Source organism: Podarcis liolepis (assembly GCF_965112155.1).
Source record: "Podarcis liolepis genome assembly, chromosome: 17".
Lineage (NCBI taxonomy): Eukaryota > Metazoa > Chordata > Lepidosauria > Squamata > Lacertidae > Podarcis > Podarcis liolepis.
The window spans coordinates 40,820,957-40,839,177 of NC_139571.1; the positions used below are offsets into that span (position 1 = coordinate 40,820,957).

At 46.5% G+C, this 18,221-nt stretch overlaps 1 protein-coding gene across 1 annotated transcript in view; it reads left to right on the forward strand.

Annotated features, from left to right (window-relative positions):
• The window catches only part of ENO2 (enolase 2), a 28,738-nt gene that overhangs the window by 4,920 nt on the left and 5,597 nt on the right, over positions 1-18,221 (forward strand). The window contains exons 2-8 of the mRNA XM_083481874.1: positions 4,662-4,763; positions 8,140-8,235; positions 8,463-8,521; positions 11,718-11,787; positions 12,631-12,764; positions 14,725-14,947; positions 17,607-17,804. Coding sequence (XP_083338000.1) covers positions 4,679-4,763; positions 8,140-8,235; positions 8,463-8,521; positions 11,718-11,787; positions 12,631-12,764; positions 14,725-14,947; positions 17,607-17,804 — 865 coding nt within the window. The 5' untranslated portion in view covers positions 4,662-4,678. The remainder of the gene's footprint in view (positions 1-4,661; positions 4,764-8,139; positions 8,236-8,462; positions 8,522-11,717; positions 11,788-12,630; positions 12,765-14,724; positions 14,948-17,606; positions 17,805-18,221) is intronic.

Sequence of the window (18,221 nt, forward strand, 5' to 3'; positions counted from 1 at the left end):
TTGAGGCTTGACAACCATATGTCAGGAGTGCTCTGATGGTGTTTCCTGCTTGGCAGGGGGTTGGACTCGATGGCCCTTGTGGTCTCTTCCAACTCTAGGATTCTATGATTCTAATGATTCTACTTTAAAGGTATAAATGTCTGCAGAACCTATGTCAGCTCTCTGGCAATGATATTCCACTGTGGGGGAATGTAATTCCACTGTAAGCTCCCAGTCAGAGGAAACTGGACAGCAGAGATGAGGAAGGAGAATGTCGAGTTTGTCCACGTGACCTGCTTTTGTGGGAGCACGTTGCCTCCATGAAAGGCACTCGGATCTAGAGCAGAGCTCAGGCCTCTGGCTTAAACCGCCGTGGGGCTGAACCCTGCAGCATTGGCCAGGGTTTGCGCACCCTCCCAACATTTCTCAGATGAAAATAGAGACATCCTATTCCACATCAGGAAGCTTCTCCCGCATTTGATATTTCCGCACACATAGACATCATGTAAACACCTGTCACCTCGAGCCAATTCCAACCTCTCCGCTGAACTTACCTCACAGGATTGTTGTAAAAAAAAACACCTGAGCGAGGAAAGGGATCGTGTACAACATCTTTGACAGATAAATGGAATAAAATAAAATGTTAGTGGCATGCTGCCATGAGTCCTTGTCAAGGAATAATGAGAATGATGATAGAAAGTGTGAGAATGATCAGGAACATACCAAAGAGTAAATCCTATTGAACTCAGTGAGACTTACTTCTGAATAAAAATGCTTAGGATTGCAGTATAAGGCTGCACCATCTTTAACCAGTTACCTGGGAGTCGGGTCCATTGGATACAGTGGGACTTACTTCTGAGTAGAAAGTGTAAGTCTCCATTTACAATTAAGGAATAAACACTCCATGCATTTGGAGTGCTGCTGAAGCACTGCGATTAAAGAATTTGAAGCGGATTAGTAACCTTTTCCTTCAAAATTATAGGAAGGGCTTCGTATGCCAGCTTCACAATTTCCTTCATTTGGTACAGGGATTCTACTTTCAGCATAAACAGAACTCTGTTTTTGCACCTACCTACCTACCTACCATGGCTTAGTCATGCTGGCCACATGACCCGGAAGCTGTCTGCGGACAAAAGCTGGCTCCCTTGGCTTATAGAGCGAGATGAGTGCCGCAACTCCAGAGTCATCCGCGACTGGACCTAAAAGTACCTTTACTTTTACCCACCACTTTTAATTGCTCTCTGAGATGTGGAGGGGAAGGGAAAGGAAAACCAGGACATTCCTGGATCAAATCAGAAACTGGGATGGCTTCTGTAATTCCGGGACTGTCCCTGTAAAATTGGGACACTGAGAGTATGGGGCAAGTTGTGTGTCTCTTGCATTGTTCCTTTTCATTCAGAAGCCCATTTGGATTCCTTGACCTTCCCTTGGCAAATGCACGGTGAGTTCCTTCCCCCACCCCCAGCAGATTTTCTTTGAGAAAGGCACACTCCTTTTCTGTCGGAGAGAAAGCAGCTGTGCTGCAGAATCTGTACCACATCTTAAATCAGGAATCTCATGTGCTGTGCTCTGTCAGAGGGAGCTAGCCCTTCATTTGTGCCCTGGTTCACAGGGACTTGGCCTCAGCATCTCCTTTTAGTGCCCAAGACTCAGCCCTGGAACATAGGAACTCAAGGTTCTAAGGCAGTGCAGAATGCATTTCCTCCCAGTACTGTACCAATATAGAGTAGAATCCACAAACATCGTGAATTAGAGGCAGGTCTTCCAGAACAGAGGGTGCTGGTTTATCTTTTTCTAGAAGAGGTGGTAGAGACAGTGACTGTAATCTACTTGACTCGGCTGACTCATTTTGCATGTCGGCTGCAAGACCAACATGTCTCACCAAAGACACCCTGCAGAATTGCACCACCCACCTCCAGGATCCTTTCGCTCAGGACAGAGCTACGTGAAGCAGAATTGTATGCAAATATCTGCATTCAGAATGGCTCCGTTCACATGAAATGCTAAACTTGGCCTTTGGCAGATTAATATTCTAGAGCCCTTTAAATGTGGGAAGGGGAGATTATTGCTTTGCCTTCATTTTAATTTTTTTTATCCTGTGTTTTATTCTGTGAAGGGGACGTGGGTGGTGCTGTGGGTTAAACCACAGAGCCTTGGGCTTGCCGATCAGAAGGTTGGCGGTTCGAATCCCCGCGATGGGGTGAGCTCCCGTTGCTCGGTCCCTGCTCCTGCCAACCTAGCAGTTTGAAAGAATGTCAAAGTGCAAGTAGATAAATAGGTACCACTCCAGCGGGAAGGTAAACGGCATTTCCGTGCGCTGCTCTGGTTTGCCAGAAGCGGCTTAGTCATGCTGGCCACATGACCTGGAAGCTGTACGCCGGCTCCCTCGGCCAGTAAAGCAAGATGAGCGCCGCAACCCCAGAGTCTTCCACGACTGGACCTAATGGTCAGGGGTCCCCTTTACCTTTATTCTGTGAATCGCACTGGGATCTTACAATGAAGGGTGGTATATAAATCAAATAAATTATAACAATGATAGTGATATTGATAATGATGATGATGATACATGAGTGTGTGGATACTCAGAGGGAAAATCATAATCGCTTCACTCCTCCACGGTTCCTGTTGCTACACTGCCTGGAGCCAAGCCATGGTTTGGTTTAGTGTTACATTTGAGCTCAGACTTCAGATAAACCATCAAGTGTATCCAGTGGCGTAGCGTGGGGGGTGCAGGGGGGGCGGCCGCACCGGGCGCAACATCTGGGGGGGGCGCTCGCACTCGCAGCTCTCTGCCCCTACCTGGCTCACTCACTCTCTCTCACTGCAGTGCTGGCTGTGCGAATCCGATCCGAGCCGCCGGGTCGCCGCCCACTGTGGAGGGGGTGGGTGCCAGGCGTGCGGTGCGGAGAGAGAGCGAGGGACTATCTGGGGGAGGGACAGTGCAGCGGCCGCCCAGCGCAGCGCTGAGCGCGGGAGAGAACCATACCAGACCAGACCAGGCAGCAGCAAGAAGAAGCTGGCAGCGGCGGCAGGTTAGGGGTTAGGGGGCACAAATTACTTGCCTTGCCCCGGGTTAGGGGGTGCAAATTATTTGCCTTGCCCCGGGTGCTGACAACCCACGCTACGCCGCTGAGTGTATCCAAGGTTTGTTCTTGGTTTACCTCTCATGGTTTGTCTGGAAGAAACAAGCTGTGAGCTGAGTTCCTATTTGTCATGGACAGGTTGGATGTAGAGGAGTGGTAAGAGGAACCAGCTGGGGAATCCCCGAGGGAACCCTCAGGGGAAGAAGGTTCACAGCCAGGGGATTGGTTGTGGGACAACGCAAATCAGTCAGAGGGAGAAGAGGGAGCAGACCAGCTTCCTCACAGTGAGAAGTGAAGCTACAGGGAACCAGGTAGAGGGACTTCTTAGCAGTGGCACCCTCCCCGTGGAACGCCCTTCCATCAGATGTCAAGGAGATGGGTAATCCTAAACCATATAGTAGAAAGGTAAAGGACCCCTGGACGGTTAAGTCCAGTCAAAGGCAACTATGGGGTTGCAGCGCTCATCTCGCTTTCAGGCCAAGGGAGCCAGCATTTGTCCACAGACAGCTTTCTGGCTCAAGTGGCCAACATGACTAAACCGCTTCTGGTGCAACAGGACATTGTGACGGAAGTCAGAGCGCACGGAAATGCCGTTTACCTTCCCGCCGCAGCAGTACCTATTTACCTACTTGCACTCGGATGCTTTTGAACTGCTAGGTTGGCAGGAGCCATGACAGAGCAATGGGAGCTCACCCCGCTGCGCAGAATCGAACCAGCGACCTTCTGGTAGGCAGGCCAAGAGGCTCAGTGGTTTGGACCATAGCGCTATCTGCATCCCAAAACTATATAACCTTTAGAAGACATCTGAAGGCAGTCCTGTATAGGGAAGCTTTTTAATGTTTAATGTTTTGTTATGTTTTTATATATGTTGGAAGCCGCCCAGAGTGGCTGGGGCAATCCAGTCTGATGGGCTGGGTACAAATAATTATAAGTTTAAAGTGACCTTTGTTAAGAAACCAGAAGCCTTTCTTTTAGGAATAATTGACTCTGAAATACCTAAAGATCAAAAAAAGTTATTTATGTACGCAACCACGGCACCTCAAATGGTGTTTGCCCAAAAGTGGAAAGAAGAATTAGCCCCAAACAAAAGATGACTGGCAACGAAAGTTACTGGAGTATGCAGAAATGGCGAAACATATTGAAAGATTAAGAAATCAAGAGGAGAGGATTTTTAAACAAGAGTGTGGATCATTTATTGACTAAAGAACTGTTGTAAGGACTGACTTAAAGACACCCAGATGGTGAAGTTAAACTATTGAGTATAAGAGATTCATTATAATTAGGCTTTAATGCTGGAGAGGCAGAAAAAAGAAGAGATAACTTAGGTAACTGCAGAAAGGGGGGGGAAGGAAGTTGATAATATTAAATGTATAAAGAATATTTGATATGTATTGTAAAATTTGAAAATAAATTTATCACCATCATTATTAAATATGCTGTTTCTCCAAACCCTCTTGAAGCTTATCACACCGTTCATTCCATACTAAGGCCAAGTGGCCATTTGATGCAACTGGAGGTGGTGTAAGAGATCATGGAACAGCAAGGGCATTGGAACCAAAATTCCAGGTCCCATTTTCCTCTCTGTTTGTTCTCCTCCAGGAAAGACCAGCTCCACCATGTCTATTGAGAAGGTTCACGCTCGGGAGATCCTGGACTCTCGTGGGAATCCAACCGTGGAGGTGGATTTGTACACAGCTAAAGGTACGTATTGGTGGAGAGGCAGCAAACTGCAGGAGGCAGCTGGGATCTCAGCCACAGTTCAGGGCATCGTGCTGCTAACGGATTAGCTCAGTCCCAAGGCAGCGAGCCGGAAAGGGCAGGAGGCGCCAAGCAGAGATGGCCTGAGGCTGGAGCTGTGCCTCTCCCTCTCTCCCTCTCCCGAGCAAAGTCACCACACAGCAAAAGCATCTAATTTTAGCCACGCTCTGTGATGCAGCCCCACTTTTGGAGCAGGAGGTGGTTGGGAAAGGCAGAGAAATGAGACATATTCAGACTCCCGCCTCGCTGGCTTTCTTTTAAGCAAACAGCAGTGCCTGGCTTTCGTTCCCCAGTCTTACACGTATACACCTTTCCACAGGCCTCAGGGTCGAGGTGCTGAGAATTTAGCCCATGAAGAACAGCATCCATTGCCGAAGCGCTTGCCATGTCAGATGTCTGAGAGACAATCAAATAAAAATGCTTTAATTGGCATAAATATGTACTTAACTAGGATGCGGGTAGCGCTGTGGGTTAAACCACAGAGCCTAGGACTTGCCGATCAGAAGGTCGGCAGTTCGAATCCCTGCGACAGGGTGAGCTCCCGTTGCTTGGTCCCTGCTCCTGCCCACCTAGCACTTCGAAAGCACGTCAAGTGCAAGTAGATAAATAGGTACCGCTCTGGCGGGAGGGTAAACGGCATTTCCGTGCGCTGCTCTGGTTCGCCAGAAGCGACTTAGTCATGCTGGCCACATGACCCGGAAGCTATACGCTGGCTCCCTCGGCCAATCAAGCGAGATGAGCGCCGCAACCCCAGAGTCGGTCACGACTGGACCTAATGGTCAGGGGTCCCTTTACCTATGTACTTAACTGCAAACACTGAGGCATACCAGCTGCCCCCTCAGCTTCTCAGGAGTAAAATCTGTGCATGGGAAGGCAGACTCAAGGGGGCAGGCAATTTCCTCATTGGCCTGAGTGCTATTTACTCCGCCACCCTTATCCATCAGGCTTGACCCAGGGGGGTGAGGTAGAAGCCAAGCTGTCCCCCTGCCTGTGTATGAGGTCTAGCAAAAATTGCTGCCCTGAAGCTGCTATTTGCATTTCAGGGAAGCGTCCGTTGGTGCCAGTGTAGGCTTCCAGTGTAATGCAAAAAGCAGCTTCGGAGAGAAATGGTTCAATGTTGCCACCCCACCCACACAGCCCCTTTGCCTTCCCCAAGTTTTCAATTTACATAACAAAAAACTAAAACACTCTTGGTGTTCATATAATTAATGCTGGGTCTAGATTCCTGCAAGGGGGATAGCCTTGCAGCACTGAAATAGCTGTTTGCAGCTAACTATGAAAATAATGAAATGGTGGGTACCATACCCTCCAACATTTCTCTGATGAAAATAGGGAAGAACTATACCATTATTATTATTATTATTATTATTATTATTATTATTATTACTACTGCCCCACCCATTTGATTGGGTTGCCCCAGCCACTTTGGATGGCTTCCAACATATATAAAAACATAATAAAACATTAAACATTAAAAAAAGCTTCCCTAGACAGGGCTGCCTTCAGATGTCGTCTAAAAGTTGTATAGTTACTTATCTCCTTGGCTTGGGGGGTCACATAACTCCATACCCTCCATTGAAAATAGGGATGTCCTAAAGGAAAGCAGGGCATTCTGGTATCAAATTCTGGGATGGATCCTGTAAATCTGGAACTGTCCCTGGAAAATAGGGACTCCTGGAGGGCTTGTGTTTTATGGTACCTAGTCGTGCCTTAGATGCCTTAGACTCAGGCATGGCCAAATTGGCCCTCCAGCTGCTTTGGGACTACAACTCCCATCATCCCTAGCTAACAGGGCCAGGGATGATGGGAATTGTAGTCCCAAAACAGCTGGAGGGCCAAGTTTGGCCATGTCTGCCTTAGACGCTATTGCAATCACTAGACACAATAGCGATGTGTGCGCTTTCAGGGAGGAGAACTGCATTTCTCCAGATACAAACCTCTTACTTTAATTTAGAATATAGCTCAGTTGGTACAGCGCAAGACTTTTAATCTCAGGGTTTTCGGGTTGAGCCCCACATTGGGGAAAATATTCCTGCATTGCAGCGGGCCTTCATGGTCTCTTCCAATACTATGACTCTGTGGATATTATATCCTGCTTTATAGCATCAAGAGGCTCTCTAAAGCTGTGTTATGCACTCTTCTTTTAAAGCACATTCAAAGCACATCCTTTCCCTCTAATAATTATGGGTTTGCTATGACTTGCTGGGAACTGTAACTGTGAGGGATAGACTACTGTGACCAGAACCCTTTGCGGGAAAGGATGTGCTGCGAAAGTGCTTCAGAAGTCTTGCATGTACACAGATTCTGATAGGATGTGGCATTATTCTGCTCTGATCTTTGACTTACCTGCACACAAGGTGGATAGAGACCATTGCTTGGAGCAGCCTCACAGCTGGCAACAGATCTCATCACACATACACAGCCGACAAGGATTTCAACAGTTATGCAGAGAAGTTTAGGCCAGGCCAAAGCCAGAAACCTTTGAGTTGGTTAGTGGGCCTAAATTAGGGTTGCCATATTTCAGAAAGTGAAAATCGGGACACGAAAGTTGTTGAGCAAAATCTCCAAAAAAAGAGAGAGGTTTTTGAACACTTCCAACATTGGTTGCCACAAGCCCAGGTTTCCCCAGACATGTTTACCAGTTTTTGGAAATTCTGCCCAGATGCTGTTTTCGACGGATGAATCCCGGATATATCCGGGAAATCCCGAATGTATGGCAGCCCTACCTATATGTACATTGTGAAGGATAATCTTAGTTCAGGGTTTTAAGCAAAAAATTGGAAACAGGTATTTTAAAGTGATTTAACCTAACAGTGTTAATTTAATTTAATTAGTCTTCGGATTCATTGGTCATAAACAGTCAAAAGTGGAAGTAGGTGGACTTCTTATGGAGAGTTTGGTTAGAAAACACCAGCTGTATTTTTTTATTATTATTTTTAAAGAAAAGAGCTGGTGACTTCTGTTATGTACTGAAGTTCTCACCCTGGGCCAGCAGGGGGATACTGTAGATAGTTATGCAAATAAGGGATCGAAAGTGATGTTCATTGATTGGATAGTTTTAGAAAATTGTTACAGTTACATTGTACTGGAGCTCTATATAAGCAGGCTGACTGAACCCTTCAGTTGAGTTCTGTTCTGGCCTGTGAATAAACAAGAGCTGTTTGAAGAATTGCTGTGTCGTCTGATATGTTCACCCACAATTTAACAACTTTCTTAAAATGACAAGGCAGCTGTTTCATCAGAGAAGAGTTGTGGGCTTAAGTGGTGCTGATGGCTCCTCCCCTTAATGTTTTCCACCTTGGTTTTTACTCCTCCCTAGGGATGTTCCGGGCAGCTGTTCCCAGTGGCGCTTCCACCGGCATCTATGAAGCTCTGGAGCTGCGTGACAACGATAAGTCCAGATTCCTTGGGAAAGGTAGGGGTATTCCAAGCTTCTGCCCATAGAATGACAAACAATAATTCCAGAGTCCTCTCTCTCTCTCTGTGTGTGTGTGTTTTCTGCTTTTGGGCTGGCCGAAACAACGGATGTCAGCCCGTGAAATTCCACGGTGAAGAGTGTGTGGCCTTGTGTGCCTTCCTTTCTCTGCCTCTTATTTCCTTCTGCCTCTGTCTGACACTCTCTGTGTCTTTTTCCTTCTGTAGGGGTCCTGCAGGCGGTGGATCACATCAACAGCACCATTGCCCCTGCTCTCGTGAGCTGTGTAAGGATCCCCCTTTGCTTTTCTCATTGGCTCAACTTGCGGGTCTTTCATCCTCTCTATCTATCTATCTATCTATCTATCTATCTCTCTCTATCTATCTATCTATCTATCTATCTATCTATCATCTATCTATCTATCTATCTATCTATCTGTCCCTTCATTTCAACCTACTTTGTTTTCTGGATGCTCTACATACTATCTCTCTGTGTGCATGCATGTGAGTGTGTGTGTGTGTGCGCGCGCGTGCGCACTGTCAAAGGCTGGAGGAATATCTTTTCCTTCAGAGGCCTTTGTAGAGAGCAGTGACAGGACCAATCCTGCGTACGGACAACAGCTTTTCTGAAATCTGAAGGAAGCATGAGATGGAATCTATACACATATAAAAACTGTTATGAAAATGCTTTATTTTTTTAAAAAGCATTGAATTTTCCATAAGGCTCACCATTGTCATCTAGTGTCACATTGTATGTTGTACTTAAAACACACTTAAAACCTTTTATTTGCAGCTGTATAGCTGAGTCCTGATAGAGCATTGATGAAATAACCAGAAAAGGCCAAACTTGGGTCTCCAACTGTTTTTGCACTACAGTTCTCATCATCCCTAGCTAGCAAGACCAGGGGTCAAGGATGATGGGAATTGTAGTACAAAAACAGCTGGAGACCTAAGTTTGGGTAACGCTGATCAAGAACATTGTGGATATTTCCGGGGGGGGGGCTTTTAATCTGCAGTCGCCGTGCCTCCTTCATGCATTTTACAGGCAGTCCAGACAACGTTGCAACTCTCCTGCCTTTTGCCACCCCTTTCACCATTTTTTCACCACTGTGAAAAATCCATTAAGGAAGAGAAAAGCCGAATAGCAGTACAATCTCTTTGGAGGTGTGGATAGGAAAATGCAGGACTGCGGTGCGATGGGAGGAATTGTGGCTTCCTGAGGCTGATGGGAAGTTGAGTCCAATAAAATCTGAGGAGTGGGGGGAGACCCAGGTTCTTCGCCCCTGCCCTGTTGCTTGCTGTGTATTTCCAGTTTCATGCCCGGCACTGCAAGTCCATTCCCCTGATTAACTGGCTCTCCGCTTTAATTAATTGCTTGCTTCCTGGAATTAGGTTCCCTCAAACCACACACTTCAATTTGCTATTTAATTAGTAGATTACATCGAAAACCGCAGTGCAGGTTCTGGCTGTAATCCTGTACAGTTGCCATATTCCAACCTTCTACTGCTTACATCTGAGCAAATTTGTGTAGATTCCAGCTGCAGTTCTGTAGGACTACAACCCTCCGTTCCTGACACTCCGCCCCCCTCACAGTTGTGCTATAGAATAGCACTACAAACAAGCAGGGAAAATCAAGTTTTCTAGGCAGGTTGCAAATATGACTAGGAGTGTGGTGGAGTCTCCTTCTTTGGAGGTCTTTAAGCAGAGGCTTGACAACCATATGTCAGGAGTGCTCTGATGGTGTTTTCTGCTTGGCAGGGGGTTGGACTCGATAGCCCTTGTGGTCTCTTCCAACTCTATGATTCTATGATTCTATGATACCCTCCAACATTTCTCCAGTGAAAGTAGGGACTTCCTATTCCATAACAGTAGTAGTAGTAAGGTAAAGGGTAAAGGGACCCCTGACCATTAGGTCCAGTCGTGGCCGACTCTGGGGTTGTGGCGCTCATCTCACTTTATTGGCCAAGGGAGCCGGCGTCCAGCTCCCGGGTCATGTGGCCAGCATGACTAAGCTCCTTCTGGCAAACCAGAGCAGCGCAAGGAAACGCTGTTTACCTTCCCGCCAGAGCGGTACCTGTTTATCTACTTGCACTTTGACGTGCTTTCAAACTGCTAGGTTGGCAGGAGCAGGGACCGAGCAACGGGAGCTCACCCCGTCACAGGGATTCAAACCGCCGACCTTCTGATCGGCAAGTCCTAGGCTGTGTGGTTTAACCCACAGCACCGCCTGCGTCCCTATTAGTAGTAGTAACAACATGTAATAATTGTTGTTGTTGTTATCATTATCATTTATACACCACACATCTTACTGGGTTGCCCCAGCCACTCTGGGCAGCTTCCAACATATATAAAAACCTAATAAAACATTAAACATTAAAAAGCTTCCCTGAACGGGGCTGCCTTCAGATGTCTTCTAAAAGTTGTATAGTTACTTATCTCCTTAGCTTGGAGGGTCACATAACGCCATACCCTCCACTGAAAATAGGGACATCCTAAAGGAAAGTGAGAAATAATAATAATTATTATTCATACGCAGCACATTTGACTACGCTGCCCCAGCCACTGAGGCTTCCAAAATATATGAGAACATAATAATGCATTTAAAAACTTCCCTGTACAGGTGTCTTCTAAAGATTCTCCTTGGTTCAGGGGTCACGCCATACCCTCCAACATTTCTCTGAAGTAAATAGGGATGTCCTAAAGAAAAGCAGATGTTCGTATTTTCATCAGAGAAATGTCGGAGGGTATGTGGGACTTACAGCCCAGTTGGTAGCCACGTTTGCTCAGAAGTCAGATTAGCTGCAATCATCTTGCCTTGTGCTTTAAGACCCCTTTTTAATTTTCCTTAATGTGCTACTTCATGAATTATTTTTAAAAACCCAACCAACAACACAAGCACAAATAAAAGTGGGTGCCAAAATGGTGTTGAGACGCCTTCACTTCTAAATGACAGAAGAAGAGTTCACCAGTGAGAAATGGACAGAACTGAAGGGTAGATGGTCAGCTGCAATTCTGTCTATAGCTTGCAGCTGAAGAGCAATGATTTGTAGCGCTAGGATAATAATAATAATAATAATAATAATAATAATAATAATAATAATAATAATAATAATAATAATAATAATAATAATAATTTATTATTTATACCCCGCCCATCTGGCTGAGTTTCCCCAGCCACCCTTGGTGGCTCCCAATCGAGTGTTAAAAATAATACAGCACATCTTCACCATACCTTTAAAGCGCATACCTTACCCCAAAGAATCCTGGCTGCTGTAGTTTCCCCCTCACAGAGCAGGCGATTCCCAGCAGTCTTAACAAACTACAATTCCCAGTATGCCTTGGGAGGAAGTCATGTGCTTTCAATGTGTGTCGGATGTGCTTTAAGTGTATTGTGTGGACCTGCCCAAAGTGTCCTCTTTCTGGAAGTCCCCTAGGCAACCTATTACCCAGACTTCCAATTTGAGAGATGTTTTCTTTCCGCAGGGCCTTTCGGTCGTGGAGCAAGAGAAGATTGATAGCCTCATGCTGGAGATGGACGGGACAGAGAATAAATGTAATGCCTCTCTATTCATAACAAAAACTCTTGTGGGAGGGGGCTGGAGGGGCAAGTTGGGGGAGCAGCCAGGAACTTTACAGCAAGATTAAAAGGCACTAGCTGAGGTATGGAAGTTAAAAAAAAGTCGTGTGCCACCCCCACTCTCTGCAAGTTTCCATGGGGTTCCAGGCACTCACCTGTGTTCCTTTAGAAAATTGAGACACAGCAGAGACTGACATAGTTTTAAGAAATGTGGTTTATTCACCTGTTTACAATGTTAGTCTGCATGGAGGGGGTCCAGATCTTACAACATGGTCATTTAGAGACAGTTCTCCCCCACAGCAGTGCAGCCAGTGGAGTCCAAGGCATCATTCCCAGCCAGCCTTCAGCCAGCCTGCCCAAGATGGATCCCAGTCTTTCTTCTTCCTTCTTCTTCCCAGCCCCCTTTGCTCAAAAACTCTCTTTTCCTGCCACCGCAAACACACACACTCATCACCTCGGCACGATCTGCCTCCCCAGGCCAAAGGATTCCTCTCGGATGGCCCATCCAACCCCTTTTGTCATCTTAACAGATTTTCCAATTGCATAAGCCAGCCCAGGGATTCCTGTCTGCCACAATTCTGCAGCTTGTACTTTCATCCATATCCCAATTAATCAAAATCCTACTATTTTATAGGGTTTAGCCGCCAACACCCCATAATCTATAACACAAGGAATCCAGGGCTAGACTAGTAGCAGGTGCTGTGGGGCTGGAAAGTTGATTGTATGATCTTTGGGGCCAGGGAACCTATATTGCTTTGTTGAATTGTCCTGAGCAAAGAGCCATTGATGGTGGTCATCTAATTTTGACGATGTTCACAGCCAAGTTTGGAGCCAATGCCATTCTGGGTGTCTCCCTGGCTGTGTGCAAAGCGGCGGCTGCAGACAAGGACATTCCCCTGTACCGACACATCGCTGACCTGGCTGGAAATTCCGATCTCATTCTGCCAGTGCCGGTAAGCATTTAATCACTCCCGATTTCACAAGGAGAACCCAAAGGGGAGTCGGAGGCTGTAGAGTAACCATATATGCAAGGAAATGGAAATCCCTTACTAGGAGAAGAGAGGTCACACCTACCTCAGTTCTCTGCATACCCTTTATAGCCACGCTGCAAGTGTAACCTTGCTTCAGCCCTGCACTGTTGTAGATATTATTTTTTGTGCAGTTTGAAGTGACTGGAAGCATAAGAACTAACCCCTTTTGGAAAGGAATCATTGTCCAGCCCCATAAAAATAAAAAATTAAACTTTTACTGGTAGAACTCTTCAGAACAAAACATAAGCATCAAAGATACAACCAAAATATCCATGCAATGTCTTGTATGGGCTCAGCATCTTGCAAAATATGAAACAACCCAAACAGACCTATAAGCAAAGGTCTCTTGCTCTCTTTCCACAGCCTGCATTCCGGCCTCCATTGGCCACTGGCTGTGTACGCTCCCTTCAGGAAAGCTTCATTCACATCCTCACTCCATGGCATTTGGGAGACGAAGTCTAAAGGCAACTCCCTTTCAAAAAGGGAGATTTGCAACCCAATACCTCTCACATGACCTAAGGTTACAACACTCACATGTTAGCTAACAGAGAACAACAATCAGTTAGATAATCGTTAACCTATTAAGTGGCTCAGAGTATGTAATAAAAAAACAAGAAATTTTTCATTTTCTCTATCTACTTCTGGAAATCTGGTGGAAGCTAGCAGAAGTTTAGTACTCATTTCCATTTCAGTAGTTTCCAGGAGAGGAAATCAATCTGCAGCACCACTAACTTGGAAACTGTGCAAACTTTGCTTGGACTTTTCTTGATCGTGCTGCTGCCACTTACAGAATGAAACTGGAAATTTATCCGAGCATACGGTTCTTTTCCACCTTTTGAAATAGCACGACATAATGTAATATCCCTCAAAGAGCCACAGTCCCATAACACAACAGTTAGCGCAGTGTAAAGGGAATGTTGGAAATCAGGTTGGAAGCACTAGCAGAATAGCCAGTAAAGCTCATGCAATAAACCTCACATTGGAATGCAGCCTTGCGATTGGTTCCATGTAAAATCTTTGGGTTGCTAACAAGGCCTTCTCAGGACCCTCACGGAACCTCGGCTTCCAGGGCATTTTGTGGGAAGCCATGAAAGTTAAGGCCCGCACGAACTGTCGGGATCTTCGTTCGACCGAGCTGATAAAGCTCATCTTCCGGCCGAGTCGCCCCCGACGTGATTGACGTCCTGAGCCTCTGATAAGGCTCCAGGCACATCCCATTCAGCAGAGAATCCAAAACAGCATGCAGAAGTGATGAGATTTATGACTACATGCTATGCTTTATTTCTAAGCTATGCAGACAGAAAAATACATCCTCACTCTGTGAGAGCAGAGAGCAACTGAAACAAAGGAACAAAGGAACAGAGAAACCAGTTCAGTGGTGCCCCGCAAGACGAATGCGTCGCAAGACGGAAAACTCGCTAGACGAAAGAGTTTTCCGTTTTGGAGGTACTTCGTAAAACGAATCTCCTATGGGCTTGCTTCCCAAGACGAAAATGTCTTGCGAGTTCCTGCGGGTTTTTTTCTCCTCCCCCCCCTTTTTCTAAGCCGCTTATCAGCTGATCCGATAAGCCAATAAGCCGCTAAAAGCCGCTAATCCGCTAATCCGTCAATGGGCTTGCTTCGCAAGACGAAAAAACCGCTAGATGAAGAGAATCACAGAACGGATTCTTTTCGTCTTGCAAGGCACCACTGTACGTCACATCTGTCTCCCTTCTCCCGTGAGACTTCCAATAGCCTGGACTGTCTCTGGAATGTAAACAGAGCCTTGTGACTCTAAGCAGCTGCTCAGTGGCAAACAGAAACTAACACGAACCATGTCAATTGACCGTGTAGGTGTCCTCTAAGCGAGTTTCATGTCTTTCTTCTTCCCAAACTCTCCCAGGCCTTCAACGTGATCAACGGGGGCTCCCACGCTGGGAACAAGCTGGCCATGCAGGAGTTCATGATCTTGCCAGTTGGGGCTGAGAGCTTCCGGGACGCCATGCGCATCGGTGCCGAGGTCTATCACAATCTCAAGGGTGTGATCAAGGACAAGTATGGCAAAGATGCCACCAATGTGGGCGACGAAGGAGGCTTTGCCCCTAACATCCTGGAGAACAGTGAAGGTGAGAACAAGAACAGAGTGTGGAATTACTTGCATGGCCGGGCTCTGCACTCCCTGCACCTCTCCCACCGAGTAGTAATGAATGACACAACCCAGCTTGAATGGGATTATTATTATTATTATTAATTGAATTTATATGCCACCCTATACCCGGGGGGGGGGGTCCTCAGGGCAGTTCGCAGAATAAAATCAAGATATAAAATCACAAAATACCTAATAAAAATAAAACCAGCAACCCAATACTCCCCTCCACAAAAAAACTCATGTTTAAAAGGGCATAAGATATAAATCGGATCAGCCAAAGGCCTGGTTAAAAAGGAACGTTTTTGCCTGGTGCCTAAAGGTGCATAATGAAGGTGCCCAGCAAACTTCCTTGGGGAGAGCATTCCATAGACAGGGAGCCACTGCAGAGAAGGCCCCGTTCTTGTGTTGCCACCCGCCAGACCTCTCGAGGAGGAGGCACATGAAGGAGGGCCTCAGAAGATGATCTCGGGCTCCGGGTAGGTTCCTATGGAAAGAGGCGGTCCTTGAGGATCAAATCAGGCCACAATTTTATTGACAACAGAGGTTTGGCATAGGCACTGCATAGCCTCCAACATTTCTCCAATGAAAATAGGGACGCCCAAAATAATAATAATAATAATACCCCCACCCATCTGGCAGCATTGCCCCAACCACACTGTGCCCTTCTGAGCTGCCCTCAACATCTGCCTGAATCTAAGAGAACAAAGGAGGTGGGGGCACATTTATTTGACCCCAAACCAGCAAGTGAGACAGTTTGCTGTAGTTTTTAGCACCTTCGCAGGTGGTGAATGTGGCTGTTGTCAAACCAGCACTGGGTTGCCCCAGTGATTTAACTGTAACAACTTCATGGTGAGCACCTATTTTTCTTGGGGGGGAAATCGTGGGGGTGGGAAAAGCACTGTTTCTCCCAAAGCCAAGGCCTAGGCTGGGGGATGTTCACCTCTCTGTGAGGGATTGCTGAGATTCTAAAAAGGCTCTAAGCTGCCTTGTCAGAAAAGGAGTTTTTCACAACAGGCATAGCAAAAGAAGTGATTCCTCGCTCTCTTGTTAAAGGCTCCATAACTGGCTACATCTCTTCCCCATCACAGGGCCACACCACCACTTTCCTTGTTCCTTGTCTGTGCATTCAGTACTATGTGGTCTAGTAGTCTCTTGATTGTGTGTTGTCATACGCTGGAAGTCCTCAGAGTCTTTGCCAGTCCTACCCACATGGCACTTGGCTGCTATGTTTGCCATGCCATAGTGACGTCCAGATTGTTGTTGTTTAGTCGTTTAGTCGTGTCCGACTCTTCGTGACCCCCTGGACCAGAGCACGCCAGGCACCCCTGTCTTCCACTACCTCCTGCAGTTTGGTCAAACTCATGCTGGTACCTTCGAGAACACTGTCCCACCATCTCGTCCTCTGTCATTCCCTTCTTCTTGTGGCCTCCATCTTTCCCAACATCAGGGTCTTTTCCAGGGAGTCTTCTCTTCTCATGAGGTGGCCAAAGTACTGGAGCCTCGGCTTCAGGATCTGTCCTTCCAGTGAGCACTCAGGGCTGATTTCCTGAAGAATTGATAGGTTTGATCTTTTTGCAGTCCATGGGACTCTCAAGAGTCTCCTCCAGCACCATAATTCAGATTAAATGATAGCAATACAGTATACAGAGGACGGCTCCTGAAGACAGTTCAGCTGGTACAGAATGTGGTTCCTGAACTACTCAGGGCAAGCTGAGCTGCTATGAATGTATTGTCAGAAGCACAACAGCAGAAATCATTCAGTGTGCAGCATAACAGTTAAATTTATGTTTAATGTAATGTGTTGTTTGGTCGTAAGGCTTCACTGTGCATATTTGCTTCAACCTGCTTCTAACATCTGATTTTATTGGTATTTTTATGCGTACATTAGGTAAACCACTTAACACAAACCACTTCAATCCTGTTAAATACTTCCAGATTAGCTGTTTATTCACACACACTTTTGTGATTACCCCACAGCTTCTAGGGCAAATATCCTATCGCTTTCCACATTGCCAGAAGTCCAATAAGGAAAGTGTGATGGAAAACTGCACAAGAAAGTGAGGGATAACAACTACTAGCTGGCATTATTGTCTAAGCTCTGTGCAAATATATTAGGGTTCATGCTTGTAGGGTACATAATATATAATAATAGGGGACGCAGGTGGCGCTGTGGGTTAAACCACAGAGCCTAGGACTTGCCGATCAGAAGGTTGGCGGTTCGAATCCCCGCGACGGGGTGAGCTCCCGTTGCTCGGTCCCTGCTCCTGCCCACCTAGCAGTTCGAAAGCACGTCAAAGTGCAAGTAGATAAATAGGTACCACTCCGGCGGGAAGGTAAACGGCGTTTCCGTGCGCTGCTCTGGTTTGCCAGAAGCGGCTTAGTCATGCTGACCACATGACCCGGAAGCTGTACGCCGGCTCCCTCGGCCAATAAAGCAAGACGAGTGCTGCAAACCCAGAGTCGGTCACGACTGAACTAAATGGTCAGGGGTCCCTTTACCTTTACCTTTACCTTTACATGCTTGATAAACAGGCCACTTCACAAATTGGTCTGGAAGCTGAAGAGCCTAAAAAGATAGTTTTCAAACATGGCAGATGCTTGCAAAATCCGAGTTTCTCTCCTTTCTGACCTCTCAGCTCTGGAACTCCTCAAGGAAGCCATAGAGAAAGCTGGCTACACTGACAAGATTGTGATTGGCATGGATGTGGCCGCATCGGAATTCTACAGAGACGGGAAATATGACTTGGACTTCAAATCCCCCGATGACCCCAGCCGCTACATCTCTGCTGATGAGCTGGGTGACCTGTACCAAAGCTTTGTAAGGGATTACCCAGGTGAGTCCACCGTGCCTAAAGCCTCAGTACCAGGGTACCAGATTGTGGAAGTTTTTGCTCTTTGCTGAATGGGAACAGGAGCAATGGGTTGCTGCAATACAGTGGTACCTTGGTTCTCAAACACCTTGGTACTCAAACAACTTGGGACCCAAACACTGCAAACCCGGAAGTAAGTGTTTCGGTTTGTGAACATTTTTCAGAAGCTGAATGTGCTCCGTTTTTAGTGTTATGCTCCCAATTTGAGTGCCACACTTCTGTTTTGAGTGCCACACTTCTGTTTTGAGTGTTACGTTGAGGTCTGTCTGTTTTTGCTACAGTGGTACCTCAGGTTAAGTACTTAATTCGTTCCAGAGGTCCGTTCTTAACCTGAAACTGTTCTTAACCTGAAGCACCACTTTAGCTAATGGGGCCTTGCGC